Source organism: Mus musculus, chromosome 6, assembly GCF_000001635.26.
Source record: "Mus musculus strain C57BL/6J chromosome 6, GRCm38.p6 C57BL/6J".
NCBI classification, from domain to species: domain Eukaryota; kingdom Metazoa; phylum Chordata; class Mammalia; order Rodentia; family Muridae; genus Mus; species Mus musculus.
The window spans coordinates 71,758,731-71,777,114 of record NC_000072.6 but is presented as its reverse complement, the minus strand read 5'-3'; the positions used below and the strand labels follow the sequence as shown (position 1 = coordinate 71,777,114).

Here is an 18,384-nt window from a genome sequence, read left to right as displayed (position 1 = left end):
AGATCTTATTATCTGCAGAATGACTGGGGCTAAATGTGATTTTTTAAAAAAAAAGATTGTTTTGATAGTTAATTAATTAATTAATTTTAATTTTAATTTTTTTGGTTTTTCAAGACAGGGTTTCTCTGTATAGCCCTGGCTGTCCTGGAACTCACTTTGTAGACCAGGCTGGCCTCGAACTCAGAAATCCGCCTGCCTCTGCCTCCCTAGTACTGGGATTAAAGGTGTGCACCACCACTCCCGGCTTAATTAATTTGTTTTTTGAGTCAAGGGCCTGGATGACCCTGGGTGGCCTGAGACTCACTATTTAGACCATTCTTGTCAGTCTTTGATGTGTGTCAGGAAGTCCACCTGCTTCCTCCTTCTGAGTATTAGAACTGGAGATATGTAATCTTTGAGGAGTTAGACTGCTAATCTTTTTATCTTTTTCTAGTTTGTGAAAAGTTTTATCAATAATGACAGACAACATTTTTATATAATTTTACCACTTTTACGGAGACAGGCTCTTATTTTGTGGCTCAAACTTGTAATCTTCTTGCCTTAGCATCTTGAGAGGTAGGATTATAGGTGTGAGCCACCATGACCAGCCACTATATCTAAACATGTGCAAATATACACTTTTCCCCCCTGAGATACAGTTTCTTTGTGTAGCCCTGACTGTCCTGGAACTCTCTCTATATAGATCAGGCTGGCCTCAGACTCAGAGATCTGCCTGCCTCTGCCTCGCAAGTGCTGGGATTAAAGGCGTGTAAAACCACCGCCTGGCTAAATATACACTTAGAAAAAAACAACAACAAAAAACCAAAGTGATTACTTTCATATTTCCTTGTCAACAATGTTGTCATCACTGTATTAAGAATTCAATTTATGGGCTGGATATATAGCGGTAGAATATTTACCTAACATTCATGAGGCCCTGGGCTCAATCTTGAGTACCACAATGAGGAAGAAATGTTACTGACTGTGTGTATGTGTGTGTTAGATGTGTGTGTATATTCATGTGGTTTTGCATGTGAGTGTACATGTGGATGACATGATTGTGGAAGCCATATCTTTATTTCTCCACCTTCTTTTCTTTTTAAGACAGTCTTTACTGAAGTTTGAAACTCAGTAGACTAGCCACAGAGAGCCACAGATGTGGCTAGACTATCTGTACAGGGAGTTCCAGGGAGCTGCCTGTCTCTGTTCCTCCCCTGTCCCAGCACTGCGGTTACAGGCACTCACTGCCAAGCCTGTTTCTCCACGTGGATCTTCAGAGTCAGAACTCAAGCCCTCACACAGAACGCAAACACTTTACTGATGGAGCCATCTCTCCAGCCTCAATGTTACTGATTTTATACCTTGATTTCTTTTAATTTTTTGACTATTGAATTAATCTGTCAGTTTTAATAGTCTTTTTGTGGAATCCTTAGGGTTTTACACATATTGAATCAGATCATATGTAATCAGGAGTGATGTGACTTCCTCTCTTCCTGTCGTATGCATGACTCTTACTTGTTTATCTTGCCTGACTGCTATGGAGAGACTTCCAATACTGTGTTAAGAGTAGTGAAGGCAGACACGCTGATCTCATCCGAGACATAAAGGCAAAGCTGAAAGCTTCTCCCAGCCAGCACTGTCTTGTCACACAGGGTTTTTATCATGTTGATGCATGTTCCTTGAACTTCGCCATGAATATGAATCCTTTTAAAAATATTTTTAGATTGATTTATTTTCTTTTCATGTGTCTGAATGTTTTGCCTGCATGTATGTATAAACATTATGTATGTGTATGTGGTGCCTGCAGAGGTCAGAAACGATGTACGATTGCCTGGAGCTGGAATTACAATTATGATTGTAAGCTACTGCTTGAGTGATGGGAAGAACCCAGGACCTCTGCAAGAGGTCTCTTAACTGCTGAGCCGTCGCTCCAGCCCGAGGGATACTGAATTCTATCAGATGCTTTTACCTGCATGTGTTGAGAGAACTATGCAGATTTTGAAACAATCAGATATTGCTGTCCTATTCATGATACTAAGATGTGGAATTAACCCAGATGCTCATCAGTGGATGAATGCAGAAATATGGTCTATATGCATAATGGAAAATTACTCATTTAACTCAAAAGAAGACAGAATGATAACCTTTCTAAGCAAAATGGACCGAAATGGAGCACACTGGGTAATGTGAAATAAATACAAACACCATGTTTTCTTTCCTATGTGGGTGTTAGAATAGTCAGTCTAGACGCAGAGTTCAAGAGGAGAGGGAGCAGGGACATAGGAAGTTGGACAGTGCTACAGACAGAAGAAATGAGCACTAGTGTTCTGAAGCACTGCAGGTGACAGGAGCTCACAACGGGGGTGGGGGTGGGGGGATGGGGTGGTAGAGTGGGGGTGGAGGTGGGTAGGGGTGGGAAACAGAGAGAAAGGGCGGGGGTGGGGTGAGGATCGAGGAGCCGTGGAACTTTTCAAAGACAAAGTAATAAGGAATGAGACCTGCTAATTGCCCTGATTTGATCAGCACGCATTGTGCAAATGCTGAAATATCACATTGTACCTCATAAATATGTACAAGTCCTGTGTACTAATAGTTTTTTAATCAGCACAAGTTATATGCATGAATGAAATTATCCTGCTGTACTCCATGCACACATACAATAGAATAATGAAAGTGAAATATGAAAACAAAAATAAGTTTACAGGAATAATGTTGGAGGTGTGTTGAGATAGTGTCTCGCTGTTCAGCCTTGTCTGGCCTAGAACTTACCTTGTAGACTAGGCTGGCCTTGAACTCATAGAGATCCACCTGCCTCTGCCCCCTGAGTGCTGGAATTAAAGCTATATACCACTATTTTCAGGGAGTTTTTTTTAAAGGCATTGGAGATGAATGCAGTGGTGCAAGCTTTAATCCCAGCACATGAGAGGCTGAGGCAGGAGGAGCGAGATGAGTTGGAGGCAAACCTGGGCTATTCAGGGACAGTCTGAGCTACAGAGCAAGATCCTAGTGGATAAAGGCATGTGTCAAGCCTTAGAATCTGAGTTCAGTTGTCAAGACACACGTGGAAGGAGAGAACCATTGGTCTTTGCATGTGCCATGGCGTGCATGCACCCATACACAATAAATGAGAGAAAGATGGGGGGAGAGAGAGAGAGAGAGAGAGAGAGAGAGAGAGAGAGAGAGAGAGAGAGAATGAGATTGTAGTTGGTCTTTGCTACTTTGTAGGTTTTTCTTTTTCCCACCCTTAACCCCACTCCCCAGTTTCACCCCCTATCACAACATCCCAATCTAATTTCTTTTCTTTTGGTTCTTCTTTGAGCTAACAAACTAATGACTACTAACAAACATCCAACATCCCCCTGAATGACCACCGACCACCAACTCCATCTCTTGGGGCCCTAGCATTTATATACCTTCTGAAAACTTCACAGGATTGGAAGCATCACACAATCAAAAACACTACCTGCAGGGGATTAAAATGGAAACAGATTCTCATAATATTTCTGTGTTTGCCTGTTTAATGTATATGAGTACACTGTAACTGTTTTCAAACACACCAGAAGAGGGCATTGGATGCTGTTGCTGGGAATTGAACTCAGGACCTCTTAACCACTGAGCCATCTCTCCAGCCCTATTCCTGTGCTTTTAAAAGAATAAAAGAAACTAAAATTGCAGAAGTCTCACTACAGAAGTATATATATATCACTATTAAAGGAAACCACTTACCCGTTGAAATAAAGAAGAACCACAAGGGGTCTCCTGCAACAGAACAACCCTTTCTACACAGGGCTTTGATTTTTTCCCTTGCTAGAAGCAGCATCAGTTACCTTTTCTTTTGAAGACAATGTGGGATGAACAAACTTCCTGTACAGGAGGCTGGATCCTTTTGTATAGGGAGACAGCAGCCAGGCTACAAACGCTATTTTTAGTTCATAATAGAATGGAAACCTGGAAAAATAAGAAAATATACCTTCCATTAGGTTCTCCACAGCACTGTTTAAAGCCTGTTAAAAAAAAAAAAAAGACCGGGGTTGGCATGGATGCCCCCATCTCATACAGGTATGGCCAGGTTCCCAGAGTCCTCATCCTCCACCTGCGGAAGGCATGTGCACACACGTGCACTTCTACACACTTGAGACCTCGCCCTAAAAGCCAACTCGTGTTTCGTTTTGATTCTGTTTCTCAAGAGAAGCAGGAAGGCAGGCTCACTTCAGCAGTTACAGCATGGCCTTGCCTGGCAGCAGCTAACAGCTTCTGCAGGGCTATGCTAACTGGGGTTGGCACGTTGATCCAGCTGCAGCTTGTAGACTCAGAAGGTCAAGTCTGTGTCTGGGCACTGGTCATTCAGCCTTCACTGTTTGTGGCCAGGAGACACAGAGGCCAGGCCAGGCCAGGCCAGGGGGAATTACAGCAGGGTGAAGCTGGCAGTGTCTCCACAATGGCCAGGCACCTCTTTCTTGTTTCAATAAAGGCAGGGAGAGGAGTCCAACTCCTACCAAGGAGTCCTGCTTCCTCTACTCAATGTCAGGCAGAGATCTTAATCTTTTTTGTGTGTGCCAAAAGAAAGAAGAGTGAGGGATAACATACATGCTGGACTCCCACACACCCTCAGGCCCATTCATCCATTTGTCCTACAAACACTGGCCCCCACTGCACCTATCTGTGCCATCTTATATAAGGTGGGGGTTGGAGGAGTGGCAGAGACTCCCTGCAATACTGGAGCTTCCAGACAGAGACAAGATTCTGGCAGCTTGGGCTGAAGAGGGAGTGGAGCTGGGAAAACGCTTGCTTTTGCAAGTGTGATGAGCTGAGCGTGATCCACAGATGTCACAAAGAAAAAAAAAAGCCAGATGGTGTAGCGTGTACTTGTAATCCTAGCAGTAGAGAGGCAGAGACAGGCGGATCCCTAGGATACTGGCCAGCCACTTTAGTCTACTCGAGTCACAGGCCGTTGAGACCCTGTCTTAAAAACAAAACAAAACAAAACAAAACAAAAAAGTCTATGTGCCTCAGGAACCACATCTGAAGCTGTTTTCTGGTATATAAATACATGGATGTGTACCTACAGAAACACCAACACACACACACACACACACACACACACACACACCCTCCTTCAGAAACAGCAAGACACAGAGAAAGAGGATGGAGATATGAGGGGAGGAAGAGGGGGAGGGGAGGGGAAGGGGGAGAAATAGTCAGATGTCCTTGAATTTAGGGGTCCAGTTAGAGATTGACTGATAAAATAACATCAACCTGAGACAAGTGTCCTGGTGTGTCTCTTCTACTCTACATCAAGTCTTTGAAAAAATGGAAAAGCCAAGCCCCTCAGGTTGATGCAGATCACTGGGGCCATGGTGTGGTAAGCAGAGTTTAACCCAGATTTCAACCCCACCTCTCCAGTCTCTAGCTGGTGCTGTGAATAACCTGCACAATTGCATTGACAGCATCTCGAGGCTTTGTTGACTCTGGAGGAAGTGTCCTCGCCAGGGTAAGCCACTTCCTAGATCTAGCCAAGAAAGAGCTCCCAGTACTAGCACAGGCTCCTTCTGAACTTTCTTACTTTTTTTTTCTAATATTTTACTTTTAAATTGTGTGTATGTGTATCTATGTGTAGGTTTATGCATGTGAGTGCAGTGACTCTGGAGGCCACAAGAGGGCGTCAGATCCCTCTGAAGTTATAGTTACAGGAGATTGTGAGCCACCTAACATGAGTGTTGGGAACCTAATTCTAGTCCTCTGCGAGAGGAGCAAGCACTCTTAACTGCTGAGCCTTCTCTCTAGCACCCTCCCGACCCTGGAAATGAGAAAGGGCTGGTGAGTAAGGAAAAGGTCTATGCTCAAAGACCTTTAGCTTTTACATGCAGGTCAATAGTCTAGAGCCTGCAGGATCTCACACTCTCAGCCACTGTGCATATGCTTGCATTTCCCCATACCAGGACCAGATAGCCAGAGATGCTCCTATCTCTCAGAACCACTTACAATAGCGAACCCAAATCCTTCTCACGGAACCATGCTGACAGCAAGCCTCTGCCTCCAGAACCATCCTGGTACCTCCCCTAGTGGCCTTGTGTGGTGCTGCACTTCCTATTACTAGGGATCTTTGATGTGGACAAACATCTCCCTCCTGCCAGCCATTTTCAGGTCCTCAAGTCTGACCACACCTACTTAAAACAAACCCCAGACATCCTTACTTAAAATAAGATGCGGTGGGTAAAAGGGTCTCTTACGCTAGTCTGAGGGACCAAAAAGTAAGTCTTTCCCAGGCATCCTTCCCAGATGAAAGAAGCTAAAAATGAAAGCAACCCCTAGCGAGTCATTTCAGAGCCCTTCCAAACTCATACAGCTCCCTCTCCTCAGACAGCGGCCCACCTCACCAAAGCCCCTCTGCTTTCTGGCTTTAGCAGGCTCTTCCTGAATATTCACCAGTAACTGGGGTGAGGGTGGGGTTCTTCCCCGGCAAAGTCGGTTCATCTTTCACAGCTACAAAAGACCAGGGCTGAAAGAGGGGAGGCGTGATCGATGCTCCCCACCCCCAGAGTGGGACACAGCGCTCATTAAGAATGGAGGAACTTTTGTTTTGAAGACAAATTATTAGCCAGTCCAAGGGGAAAGCTACTGAATCCAGCAAGTTCACATACCAGCCTAAGAAACACAGACAGTCCCAAGGACAGCCATCAATCACACTAGAGCTCTCCTAGTTATTGTGTAAAAGAAATTTTTAAAAAGTAGGTCATGCATGCGCATAGTTAAGAAATGCTAAAGAATCCGAGAGCATACAGAGCTTCCCTCCCACCCAGGCCCTCTAGACTCTCTTCTTAATCTTTATTGGGCTAGGCCTATTCAATCAGGTGGGTACCTGTGATTCCCTTAACTGCCTGTTGGTGGCATTCTCTGTTCTCTATACCCCCGACACCTTGCTTTCCCTAATCTGCCCAGAATCAACAGTATACATTGGGGACCATCTCATACCAGAACATGGAAAGCTCCCGTCTCTTTCATAGCTTCCTATACATGTGTAAGCATCTCCCGGGGAAAGAGATTGATGACAAGCATCCATCATAAGCCAAGCTTCCAGCAAACCTCCCTGTATGTGCTTCTCTCTGTATGCACACCAGTGAGGCTATGGTCCGGGTACTCAGGAGTGGATGATCTGTATGCACTTTGTAGATAGCAGGAAACCGTCATTTAGATCTGAGTAACCACATTCTCACTGCACAGCCAACTAAGAGCCTCTGTCCCAGGCTACAGCATTAGCATTTAGGAAATACATATGTCTATTTGACCTTCCCAGGGGCCCCTCTGGACTGCCCAGCCTACCTTGATTCCCTGAACCATTTGCTATATAGATCACTTGTTTTTTTTTAGAATCTTTTTAGCATAATCCATCCACCCACACTGATGCAGCTTTTAAAAGCTTCAGCAAGAAGTCTGAAAAGATGTCCCTTGCTCCCCAGAGGACCGGAGTTTGGCTCCCAGCACCATGCTGGGAGACTCACAAATGCTTACACCTCCATCTCTGGAGAATCTGACACTCCTTCTTCACATATGCCTATAACGAGTGCAGACACATTCGTATACTCTCTCACACGCAAATACACTCCTAATACCTTTAAAAAGCAACAATAAAAAGTTTCCTGTTTCTGGACCTTTTGGTTCATTCCTTGGGCCTTCACTAGGCAGACCAACAGAGCATAGTACAGTGAAGATTCAGGTGGCAGTGTTTGGTGTGGCCAGTAGGTCTGCCTTTTGAGCACTGTCCCCAACCTGATACCAAGTAGCTCTAGACTGTATAGGAGGCCACTATTAGGCAGTCATGTCTATCCTGGTGATGGAGCCTGGTTTGTCTCTTTTTCTTTTTTGCCTCTCTCCCTCTCTTCTTTCCTTCCTTCTATCTTCTTTCCTTCCTCCCTCCCTCCCTCCCTCCCTCCCTCCCTCCCTCCCTCCCTCCATCCCTCCCTTGACACAGGCCTCATTACGTAGATTAGACTGGCTTTAAACTCATAGAGCTCTGCCTTCCTCGGCCTTCTGAGGATTGGGATTAAAGGCTGTGGGGTTGGAGACTGCTTTGATGATACCCAGGCATAGGGTGATCAATGGTTTGTAGAAGAGCTCAGATAAGAGGAGGGATAAGAGGAGGATGTACTTCCAGGCTTCAGCCCTTAAGCCCTCGAAAGGCTTGGGATAGTCAGGGGTAGTGTAATGGGCATGGTGACAGTTGCCTGTAAGTCCTAGCACTCGAAACGCTGGGGCAGAAGGATCATGAGTTTGGGGCCATCCTAGGCTATACACCAAAACCTTGTCTCCAAACAAAATTAAGGAGTAGGGATGCTTGGTTGGTAGAGTGCTTACTTGGCATGCATGAGTTCCTCCATCCTGGCACAGAAGGTGCTGTACACCTGTAAACCCAGCAACCGGGAGGTGGAGGCAGGAGGATAAAAAGTTCAAGGTCTATAGGTGGAACAACATTATGAACTAACCAGTACCCCGGAGCTCTTGACTCTAGCTGCATATGTATCAAAAGATGGCCTAGTTGGCCATCACTGGAAAGAGAGGCCCATTGGACACACAAACTTTATATGCCCCAGTACAGGGGAACTCCAGGGCCAAAAAGGGGTAGTGGGTGGGTAGGGGAGTGGGGGTGGGTGGGTATGGGGGACTTTTGGTATAACATTGGAAATGTAAATGAGCTAAATACCTAATAAAAAATGGAAAGAAAAAAAAAGTTCAAGGTCATCTTCAGTTATATAGAGAGCTCTAGGCCATTCTGGAATACATACTCCCATATATACATAGTCCTAAATATATATTAAAATTAAAAATGAATGATTGACTGGTATACGTTCTTCTCCAACTCCTCAGTGCTCCCAAATAATCTTAGGCTCAAAACTGGGGTGCTCTGAAAGTCAGTTAGGGTGAGATCATCATGAAGTCTCTGAAAGTAAGATGAGAGAGTGAAACAAAAGGCAAGTTCCTGGGCCTTTGAAGTATCCTTAGAAGACAATGCTGCCTGTGGGTTCTTCCACACTCCCGGTCTCCCATGTGTGCTCCTAGCCATGGCAGCCCATCCTTATCACAGGGCCAGGACATTAAAGTGGCAAGGGATGCTGGTGTGTGAGGGCAAAAGCTCCAGAGATAAGCCCTCCTCAAGGACAGGATGTTTACAGGCAGAGCAAGCTGTTCTGTGGCTAAGGAAGAGTGAACAGACCTAATCTACCTCTCCAAACGGTGCACACGAATGGAAATCCAGCCCTTCCTCTTTGTCCCGGGATAAGCCCAGTCCTGGTTCCATTTCCTTACTTCCAGCCTACACTTCCTTCTCAACAAGCTCTGCCTGTAAAGTTCCCTGATTTTAAAGCTCAGTTTTGTCTCCAGAGTCACTGAGAAGGAAGCTCCTTCCTGTCTTTGTCAAGTGTCTTCTTGACAGTCACACTGGAATCTCAAGACTTTATCCTCTTAGCCACCATCAGTGCCCTTCCATTTTGCCCTGCTCTGTGAATTTCCTGAGATATGTTTCTGCTGACTGGTCAGTTGATTGATCCATTTATACATGTGTTTGTTCCATTGAGAAAAATCTTGTAGAGGTGCAGGTAGAAAGGCATAGGCAGAGCAGGACAGGTGGTTTTAGTTCAGTCCCTTTCTTATCTAAGCAACGTAGGGGAGGGAAGGGTTCGTTTGCCTTACACTCACAGTTTGTCACTGGAGTAAGTCAGGACAGGAGCTTGAAGTGGAAACCTGGAAGACTGTTGCTTGCTGACTTGCTCCCTTGTAGGCTCATGTTCAACTCTCTCTCTCTCTCTCTCTCTCTCTCTCTCTCTCTCTCTCTCTCTCTCCCTTTCTTTTGGTTTTAGAGCTTTATTGTAGAAAGGCAGGGAGAAAAGAGAGAAGGTAGAGTGAGGCCAGCCATAGCCACATGTAGAGAAGGGAGAAGGGAAAGAGAGAAAGAGGGATAGAGAGTAACAAAGGTGAGGAATTGAAGAGTCAGCTACCTTTCTTATACAATGCAGGACCACTTGCCAAGAGGTGGGCTGCCACACTAGGCTGAGCTGTCCTGCACCAGGTAGCCGGCATCACTATAACCCCGTACTAACATGTCCACAGGCCCATGATGATCTAGGCAATTCCTCAATCTATGCCTTCCTCTCGAATGACTCTTAAACTGTGTCATGTTGACAAAGCCAACTAGGACAATAGGTTAGACAAGTCCTTGACCTTAGTAGAGAACTGAGACAAATGGGTGAGCCCATAGCAAGGCCACATACTACAGTGGAAGGGTGGACACAGTCCTTGTGGGCACAAAGGCATTAGTGCCTACCCAATTCACTCTTGTTGCTTACCTCTCTCCCAAGTTTTCCTTGCTATATCTTTGGTATCACCCCAAACATCACATGTTAAAAGCAAACTTCTAAGAAATCTTCAGAAGTTTATCCTCTGGTGGGTACCAGTGAGGAAATGGACTCAGACTGAGTGAGCCTTAAGTTTGAGAGGGGAGGAAGTTGAAGTTTCTAGTGAGAATAGAATGGATTCTCCCAGCCACATGAGAGGACTCCCTGAGAAGTTGGCTCCACCCTGGGCTGGGAGCTGTTCTTGAGGCCCCACACTTAAAAGCATGAATGAGTAGAAGGATAAAGTAAAGGCCTTGGTGAAGAAAGGAAAGGCAGGGACGAATTGTGTGGAGGAAGGTGTGTATACATACATGAAAGGAATACAAGACCTTAGAGAAGGGGTCAAGGGGCAAAGCCCACCCACTTCAGGCAGGACAAAAGTAATGAGATGGGTACTAGTACCCACACCTCAGTGGGTTGGGAAGTGCCCTGACTGGGTGTCCTTCCTCCTGAGGGCTGCACACAGCGCTAGTGCCTGGACAGACTCTGCACACCGGGTTCTATAAACACTCACAGTAAGAGCTCTGTAGAGACTCCCCTGCTTCCTTCATTCTATACAAAGAGGGACAGACCTGTGGTGGTCCTGTTTATACTAACCAATCTCTAGATCACAACACTAAGTACTACTAAAGAAGTACTAAGTACTAGTGCCAAGTCATATCCAGATCACAGGAGAGTGAAATTTGGAACCGAGAAGGTCTACAGCATGGCAGTCAGCAGAGAGGGGACAACTGGCAGTGGCTGGAGTCCCTAAGCTTCAGTGGGAGGGCCTTGGGGGCGCTCTCTGCTCCCCTTCAGAATGTTCTTTTCTTCCCATTTGTGAGTTCTTCTTAAGTCAGCCAAGTCTCCGTTGTTTGTTAGAATAGATTTAAGACCTCTAATAACTCATGGGTCACAAGCCAAAGCCTACCACCTGTTCTTATGAATAAAGATTTATTAGAACACTGCTTACCCACTTATTTAGGTATTGTCTATGCTGTTTTCGTGCTACCATGGCTCACCTGAGCAGCTATAATCAAGAGTATACAGGTCTCAGAGCTCAAAGTATTTCCAGTCTGATCCTTCACATACACACACACACACACACACACACACACACACACACACACACACACACACACAGACACACAAACGCGTGCTCGTGCGCGCTGCTGAAGCCTCCAGAATAATCACTCACATATAGAACAATACCCTAGCCCAGGTGTCACAGGACCCTTCAAGTTGAGCCACTCAGATCTGTTGGCTTCGCTAACACAATCTTGGCCAACTAAATCATCTGCGATCAGCCCATCCTAACATCTAGCCCAGGGATAGAAAGGGTTGCCCACTAAGATGCCTTTGAAGAACCATGACCCCCAGTATGTATCTGAAGAGAAACCTGCCCCCACTTCCTCAATTGCTTCTAAGGTGGCCTCAAAGGACATGGTAACTGTGGTCTCCACAAGCTCTGGAGAGACGCCTGACTTTTTCATAAGAGCACAGGACTTAGGACAAAACCATCTATATACATGCACATTAATTGTACAGTGTTTCTAGAAGAAAACACAGGTACCTTTTCATTGATAACCCTAGGTAGACAGTGGTTGATCTGGGGGAAAGGAAAGGCTCGTGATTGGATCTAGGGCGTCACACAAACTAAGTGTGCATTCTTCCCCTGAGGCTATACCCCAATCCCAAAGATTTACTTTTTTTTCTTCCCTCTTCTCTATTCTGCTTCACCCCTCCTCCCTCCCTCCTCCTCCTCTCCTCCCTCCCTCCCTCCTCCCTCTCTCCTCCCTCCCTCCTCCCTCTCTCCTCCCTCCCTCCTCCCTCTCTCCTCCCTCCCTCCTCCCTCCCTGTTTTTCTTTGGTGCTGTTGGAACTGAATCTAGGGCCTCACACATGCTAAGCAAATGCTCTGCCAATGAACCACACCCTCAGCTCCTGTACTTAAATTTCAGTGTGTAGTTTCAATTTATTTTGCCATGTGAATAAACCACTTTATAGTTTTAAAAGGATGTAATGAAATCACCCCCACAAGGGGTGGGCAAATCATTGTCCTACCTATTCTGTGTCTACTTAGCTGCTTCCTCCATCAAGATAGAACACACATGCATGCACACACACACACACGTGAACACACACACACACACACACACACACACACACACAGAGAGACAGAGAGAGAGAGAGAGAGAGAGAGAGAGAGAGAGAGAGAGAGAGAGAGAGAGAGAGAACTGTAAAGAGGGTTGCCTGGGGAGGGGGCAAACAGAAGGGGATGGGTAACGGGTGCAGAGTCCTAGAGATCCCTTAATCCCTTCTCTGCAGAGCTGAGGCCTCCAGAAGGGCAAGAGACCCTCACTTCCCACCCATAAACACCTAAATGCCACCAACTAAGAGAGCCAAAGAAGGGGACAGGTGAGGCCTCCACTTGACAAGCAGGGTATGTGGGGGTTCTACCCATCCTGCAGGAATACTCCAGACACACCTGGTACCAAATACATTCCTACTATAGCCAGGGTTTTGCCCATGACCTCCTCCTGGTGTTTTGTCCCTGAATGCATACCTTACACGGCAAAAGGACTTACAGATATAATGAAGGTTGCTCGCGGCTGACTTTAAGATGGGGAGATATCTGGATTATTGGGGCCAGCCTATCCAATTACATGTTACAGAGCTAACCCAGATCTTCTGTTGGAAATAGAAGACAGAATCTGAAGCCTGAGGAGGATCAAGATGCCATGGTGAACTTGCAGAAGAAGGGAGCAGTGCATGTTAAGGAAATGGAGCCCATGGTCCTACAAACACCATGAATAAAATGCAGGCAGCAACCTGAAAGACTGGGAAGCTGGACTCTTCTTAGAGCCTTCAGACCGAGCTCCGCTGCCCTACACTGTGATCCTGGACTTCTGAGGGTCTGAGCAGGGAACTCGGATCACCCCACCCCAGCTTCTAGCTTGTAGAAATGGCAGAATAAGAACCGTGTGTTCCTTTGAGGGGTGAGAATTGTGATAATTTATCATGTTAGCAAAAGCAATCTTATATGCCTTACCAAATAAAAATCAAACTGGCGGAGTTAGGTGTGGTGGAATGCCTTTAATCAGCACTTGGGAGGCAGAAGTAGGTGGATCTCTGTGAGTTCAAGGCCATCATGGTTGACAGAATGAGTTCCAGGACAGCCAGGGATACATCGTGAGACCCTGTCTCAAAAAAGCTGAAAAAATTATATTGAGGCAAAAAAACATAGTAGTTGAGTTCTTACTATGTAGGAAACTAAAACTGTACCATGGTCAGTGGGTAGCCCAGCAACTAGACAGGAGCAAAGCCACCATTAGCCAGCAAAAGTAGCAAGGTTATCATGTTGATATACCAGGAGGCGCTCCTGATACTAACACTGTAATCATGAGAAGGAGCAAGGACAGCAGGACCACACAGCACTAGACGGAGGGAGCCTTAAGGACCCAGGACTGGATGACTCAGGGGTAGGACACACTATTAATGGACTACCCACTCTTTGCTGTCCCGGGCCCCAGCACCCTCATCTCTACACGTGACACAGAGGCTGCTTGTGTAAGCTGCACACAATGCTCCGATTCCTTGTGACAGCGTCTGTGTTCTGAGGAAGATAAGGGATGGCATAGCAGGGTCCGTCTCTACTCACCGAGGCCTAGTCCATCCTGTGTCACAGTATGAAACAAAACTATAGGGTGCAAATGAAAATATCTGTCAACTCCCTTAAATATGACAGGACACTAGATATTATTATTCACCATCTATGAGAGAGAGCTCTATATCAGTCATGTTTTTAATTGCACCATTGCTAAAAAATAGCTATATTAACTTCTTTTGGGGGTAGAGAATTAAGACAACGTTTCACATAGCCTAGGCTGGTCTTGGACTTATTAGGTGGCCAGAGCTTATCTTGAACTCTTGATCCTTCCTCTGCCTCCCAAGTGTTCAGACTAAAGAGCTGTGTCTAGCAAGTGTGCTGTTTACAAGTGAAAAAAGCCAACCACTAAATGTCCATCCAAAGGACGGTAATTGGGACTGAAGAGATGGCCCAGTAGTTAAGAGTGCACACTGTTCTTTCAGAGGACCTGAATGTGGTTCCCAGCACCCTTGCTGGCCACTCTCGGCTACCTGGGGATCTGAGGTCCACTTCTGGCCTTCACAGGAACCCATGTTCATATGCACATACCCACTCCCCAGAGACCTACACACAATTAAAAACAAAATAGATCTTTAAACCCTTTTAAAAAGGACCCTAATTATATAAGTTACACTTCATCTAGACCATGAGATACTATGTGACCACTGAAAAACAAGTAGATACATTTATGCTCATATGAAAGCATTTCTAGAATGAATTCAATAAGCAAATAGAACTGTTATGCCTAATATTATTATTGAAAAGGAGAAAATGAAAAATGTAAGCATCACACATCTGTAACTCCATCACTTAGGAACCATAGAGAGAGGGCTGGAGTGGTAAAGACCAGTCTAGGCTACATGGGAGATGGCTCGGTGGGTAAAGGTGCTTGCGACACAGGGCTGGCGACCCGAGTTGATCCCCAGAACACACATAAGATTGGAAGGAGATAGCTGACCCCACAAAGCTGTTCTCTAACTTGCACATGTATGCCATGGCATGCCTGTGATCATGCATACATACCACATACAGATCACAGGCAAGCACACACATACATGCCTACACAGAGAATAATACATTTTAAAAATTAAAAATGTCTGTGTAAGTGTGTGTGTGTGTTAACATATCAGCAATTTTGTTTTGAGTTTTGTTTTTTGGAGACAGGGTCTGTCTATGTCACTGGAACCCAGGATGGCTTCGAACTCACGAGGTCTGCCTGCCTCTGCCTCTGCCTCAGGAGTGCTGCCCTTAAAGGCATGTTCCACTATACCTGGCACCCACAATGTTTTAAGAGGAGATACAAGTGTGGATAGTGGTTATGGAAAGAGCACATGGGTTGGGAGGGAAACGTGGTGTTTTAACTGCATACTTAATTTGTGGTGTTGGGCTGAGCTACTCCTGAGCTATAGGCTCGGCCCCTGTCATTGCATTCTTCTATATACCGTCTCTTTCCTTCTTTCACACGTGGATACATTACCAACCTCATTTGTGGAGAAACTGCTTGTGTAGTCTATGCTACTTCCCAAGTGCCTTATACAACATGGGCTCTTAGGGATCTCAAGAGGCTCCAGTTAACACCCCAACGCTGGTCCTGCTCCTGTGGTCCCAGGAAAGATGGAGATCCCGCCCACCTCTCCCCACCACCATGCCCTTGGAAATATCCCAGTCCCTGGAGCACTTACCAGCAAAGGAAGATGTCTGTGAACGTCTCTGCCGTGGTGAAGAGGGCAAATATAATCCAATACATCATCCATTTGACCTGTTGACAGGAAGGCAGAGTTGGTAGACAGGGTCATGGCTGCCCAGTGCCAAGGCGGTGGACACTGAGGTGGCCCCAGGCAGTGCCACCTGCACCTGTCACACTTCCCTAACTCAGGGACAGTTCTGCTCCACCACACCTTGACGCTGAAAGCAAATGGCTGGTCCGCAGACAGAGCAAGCTTACAAGTACAACCCTTGGAGGAATCATAGATTTAAATCTAGGTTCACTATGCCTGAGGTCCAAAACCCCAAAGTTCTGGGGAAGGAGCCTGATAGACTGGCGACAAGTTCAGGAAGGGAGAACCTCAGAGAAGAAGGGAAGCCAAGAAGAGGAAAACTCCTAAAATGGACACTTCAAAGTCTTGGCCAGAATCCCAGTGCTTAAGATTCTGAGGCAGGGGGATCATGAGGCCGAGGTCAGCCTGGACGACAGAGCAAAAATCTTTCACAAAAATAACAACGCTCTTGGCTGGACCTTGAACTGCAAAGAACCAAAGTAATATTTTCAAACAGGGACTTCAGTATGTATATAAATGAAACTTTTAAAGAAAGGCTCAGGATTAGGAAAACTTGGAGAAGACTGACTGGGTGTCCTATGGATGCCATAGTTTCAAATTATCCTGGTGCTTCAGGTATCCTTCATAGGTCAGAGAGAACCTCTCAGTCAAAGTGTTGTTTCTATAAGGATGTGAATAATTTATTCCCTGGGAGGCACACCCGAACTTTCACTTATTCCTGCCCAAAGACTATGTTTAATATTAGTGGACATATTAATTATATTTAATTAATAGTACTTAATTATACTAATTAATAATAATTAATTTGTGAAATATTAATTCCAACAGTTTCAGTCTTGAGAAAGGGTCTCACTCAATATTAGTGGCTCCCCGAGGATGGTGACCACTACATAGCCAATAGGAATTAACAGAGTTATTCAGGACACTGGGATAGGAAGGTCAACAACTGTAATTGCACGCATCCTTAAAAAGGAATTCTTCCCAGTGATGTCAGAGGGAGCCATGCCTGTGGAAGACTGCTCAGAGATGCAAAACCACTGGCTCCAAAGAATGAGGAAGCGGTGTGTGCTGGCGAGCAGCTGCCACCTGGAGCCACAGACCAGGCAGAGACACTCTTTCCTTCAGAGACTGCAAAGAGAAACAGCCTTGCCTGTCACTTCAGCAATGGAATCTAATAATGTATGCTGTTCTATGCTGGGAAGTTCATGGTAACTTGTTACAGTGACAATAAGCTAATCCGATACTTTGTACGAAATTTAGAATAATAACGAAAGAATATAAAAATGAGAGTATAGCCAAAAGGAGTTATTCAGCGTTATAAATATTAGTAGACACAAGGGTGTTATTGTTACAGTCTTCAAATTTTGCATCATCCTGAGCTAAAGAGAGAGCTCAGCCATTGAGAGTACTGGCTCTTCTTCCAGAGGACCTGGGTTCAATTCCCATAAATTACATGGTGGCTCACAACCATCTGTAACTCCAGTCCCAGGGGATTTGATGCCCTTTTCTGGCTACTGAGGGCACTGCGGGCACATGGTACACTAGGACAAGCAGGCAAAACATCCATACCCATAAAATAAAATAAAATAAAATAAAATAAAATAGCATTATTCAATAACCTATGTTTTTGTACATATTTTATAAATTATAGATAATGAATATAATTTCGGGTATAACCAATTTAAAAACAATAAATAAATATGTTTAAAAGCTAGTTCAAGAGACCACTGACTCTTCTCAGGGAAAATGATCTGAAGCAGACCCCAGGGAGCGGCTGTAGAGAACGACAGGAGATCTGCGTTGGGAGATGACATGGCCCTGAGGATGATGGGCACAGTCACCAACTGGGCATGAGAAGTGATGCAGCTGGATAGTGAAGGAGAGGCTGGAGTCCCGGGAAAGTTCCAGGTCGTCTCCTGTACAAATGGGGTTATGAGGTGCCACAGCTGAGAATCATATGGAAGAAAATCTTCATCAAGAAATTCAAGAGATCGAAATAGACTAGATTTCAGGGCTGCACTGAGGGTGGGTGGGGTTGGGAACAGGGTGTTGGGGGGCAGAAAATATTTAGAGAAATGACTGGAATTGGGGGGCATTTCAATGGCAAGGTGGAAACCCAGTGCAATGGAAACCCCGTGGGCTCTCCGAGAATAATCCTTGCAAAGACTCCTAGTAATGAAGGACAGGGGGCCTGAACCAGCCATCTTCTGTAACCAGGCAAGGCCTCAAGTGGAGGGATTGGGACACCAACCCAGCCACAAGACCTTCAACCTATAGCTTGTCCTGCCTGCAGCGTGTTCTGGGACCAGAGCCTAACAAAACAAACATCAAAGAGTCCGGAGAGAGTTCATCCAGCAACTGATGGGGACAGGTGCAGAGTCCTACAGCCAACCATTGGGCAGCCCAGGGAGCCCTGCAGAGGAGCAGGAGGAAGGATCAGAGGAGCCAGACGGGTCAGGGACACACAGCCCACAGAATCAACTGACTGGGACTCATGGGAACTTAAGAGAGCAGGGAACCTGTATGGGTCTGACCTAGGTCCTCTACTTATGTGCTACGGATGTGTTTTTTTGTGGGAATCTTAACATTGGGAGCAGGGGCTGTTCCTGACTCTT

General features: G+C 45.6%; 1 protein-coding gene across 2 annotated transcripts in view; it reads right to left on the bottom strand.

Moving 5' to 3' along the window:
• Positions 1-18,384, bottom strand: part of Reep1 (receptor accessory protein 1) — a 103,282-nt gene that overhangs the window by 33,596 nt on the left and 51,302 nt on the right. For both annotated transcript variants that reach the window (XM_030255495.1, NM_178608.4), the window contains exons 3-4: positions 15,674-15,750; positions 3,807-3,927 (exon numbers count right to left, since the gene is read on the bottom strand). In XM_030255495.1, coding sequence (XP_030111355.1) covers positions 3,807-3,927; positions 15,674-15,750 — 198 coding nt within the window. The remainder of the gene's footprint in view (positions 1-3,806; positions 3,928-15,673; positions 15,751-18,384) is intronic.